We start from the raw sequence: 2,500 nt of genomic DNA on the forward strand, positions 1-2,500 counted from the left end.
ACATCATAATTTTATCTATTTTACACATACAGAATAAAAGTGAAGTTAGAGGTAATACAGTGTGATATCAATGAAGTCTCATCTCATATAATCCACATTGTTGTTGTTTTGGCCACCAGGTGGCAGTAGAGCCTCACTAACTCAAACACTGTTCTTCTTCTGGACCTTGAACAAATATGAACACATTCATCTGATGAAAGGTTTGAAGGGTATTATATTATATTGTATTAAAACTAAAAACAACTCACTGTGACTGAATGATTTGATTTTAAAGAGGAGGCGGAGCCAAAGAAAACATCTCTTTAAACTAAATATATGAAAAACACCTGATATAAATAGATTTATATGAATTTAGATGCATATTAAACATCAATTTACAAAATTAGATTAGTTTAATTCAATTAATAAAATAGCGTGTGTGTTTGTGTGTGTGTTCTTGTACTTGCAGCATACTGAGGACCAGTGAAGGTTTTTAACCAACAAAGTGAGGACATTTTTACAAAGTGAGGACATTTTGTCTGGTCCTCACTTCATTATTATTTAAATCACTTCCTCAGGTTGTAAACATGTTATACTCTGTTTTTAACACAGATCCTCAATTTGGTACAAAAACCCGTTTTCCAGCCCTGGTGTTTCACACACTTTTTGCTCTGGGGCTCCACCTGCAGACATTTTATGGTACTGCACCCAGTAGTTCTTTATCGATGTCATTCATGAAGTAGATATTTGTGATTGTGTTGATTTATAAAGTGGAAATGCTGGTGTGTGTGTGCGTGCGTGTGTGCGTGTGTGTGTGTGTGTGTGTGTGTGTGTGTGACCTTGTGATGGTGGACAAACAGCTCGAGGACGTCCAGAACAGTCAGAGCGACCTCAGTGGACAGATTTGCCTCCACGTCGTTTGGACTCAGTGAGTCTCCGTCCTGAATGTTTCCGTCTGCAGAAGAAAGAAAACACACGTGATGAACACGTGATTTTTATTGATTTTATAAGTCCTTTTATTTTGGTACGATCCTGACAGGAAGAGTTCATCAGATGTTGGTGCAGTGAAGACCTTCATGGTGACGAGTCCTCGTCTTTAAAAACCTTCATTCAGCTTGAACTCATGAGACGTGTGTTCTTTGTGCACTTTGGTCAACTTTGACTGTGTTAAACCTGCTTTATCAATAAAGTTTGACGTGTGTGTGTGTGTGTGTGTGTGTGTGTGTGTGTGTGTGTGTGTGTGAGTGTGTGTGTGTGTGTGTGTGTGTGTGTGTGTGTCACCTGTCTCCATCATCTGCAGTAGTTTAGGGTTCGTCAGTGCGTTCTTTCCTCTGATGATTGGCATCGTCTGAGAACGAGCGTGACGGTGACTCTCTCCTCCTGAGGAAGCCATCCTGAAAACACACAGTGACTCAGCGTGTTCACACAGTGACTCAACATGTTCACAGTGACTCAGCATGTTCACACAGTGACTCAGCGTGTTCACACAGTGACTCACAGTGACTCAGCGTGTTCACACAGTGACTCACAGTGACTCAGCGTGTTCACACAGTGACTCAGCGTGTTCACAGTGACTCACAGTGACTCAGCGTGTTCACACAGTGACTCACAGTGACTCAGCGTGTTCACACAGTGACTCAACATGTTCACAGTGACTCAGCGTGTTCACACAGTGACTCACAGTGACTCAGCGTGTTCACACAGTGACTCAACATGTTCACAGTGACTCAACATGTTCACAGTGACTCAGCGTGTTCACACAGTGACTCAACATGTTCACAGTGACTCAGCATGTTCACACAGTGACTCAGCGTGTTCACACAGTGACTCAACATGTTCACACAGTGACTCAGCATGTTCACACAGTGACTCACAGTGACTCAACATGTTCACAGTGACTCAACATGTTCACAGTGACTCAGCATGTTCACACAGTGACTCAGCGTGTTCACACAGTGACTCACAGTGACTCAACATGTTCACAGTGACTCAACATGTTCACAGTGACTCAGCATGTTCACACAGTGACTCAGCATGTTCACACAGTGACTCACAGTGACTCAGCATGTTCACACAGTGACTCAGCATGTTCACACAGTGACTCAGCGTGTTCACACAGTGACTCAGCGTGTTCACAGTGACTCAGCGTGTTCACACAGTGACTCAGCATGTTCACACAGTGACTCACAGTGACTCAGCATGTTCACACAGTGACTCAGCATGTTCACACAGTGACTCAGCGTGTTCACAGTGACTCAGCGTGTTCACACAGTGACTCAGCGTGTTCACAGTGACTCAGCGTGTTCACACAGTGACTCAGCATGTTCACACAGTGACTCACAGTGACTCAGCATGTTCACACAGTGACTCAGCATGTTCACACAGTGACTCAGCGTGTTCACAGTGACTCAGCGTGTTCACACAGTGACTCAGCATGTTCACACAGTGACTCAGCATGTTCACACAGTGACTCAGCATGTTCACACAGTGACTCAGCATGTTCACACAGTGACTCAGCATG

General features: G+C 43.7%; 1 protein-coding gene across 1 annotated transcript in view; it reads right to left on the reverse strand.

The window, feature by feature from the left end:
* Positions 1 to 2,500, reverse strand: part of dock10 (dedicator of cytokinesis 10) — a gene marked incomplete at its 5' end in the record, with an annotated part of 41,389 nt that overhangs the window by 11,582 nt on the left and 27,307 nt on the right. Inside the window, 2 exons of the mRNA XM_083886464.1 lie at positions 819 to 934; positions 1,261 to 1,373. Of these exons, the coding sequence (XP_083742590.1) occupies positions 819 to 934; positions 1,261 to 1,373 (229 nt within the window). The remainder of the gene's footprint in view (positions 1 to 818; positions 935 to 1,260; positions 1,374 to 2,500) is intronic.

Source organism: Microchirus variegatus, assembly GCF_963457635.1.
Source record: "Microchirus variegatus genome assembly, chromosome: 3".
Taxonomy (NCBI): domain Eukaryota; kingdom Metazoa; phylum Chordata; class Actinopteri; order Pleuronectiformes; family Soleidae; genus Microchirus; species Microchirus variegatus.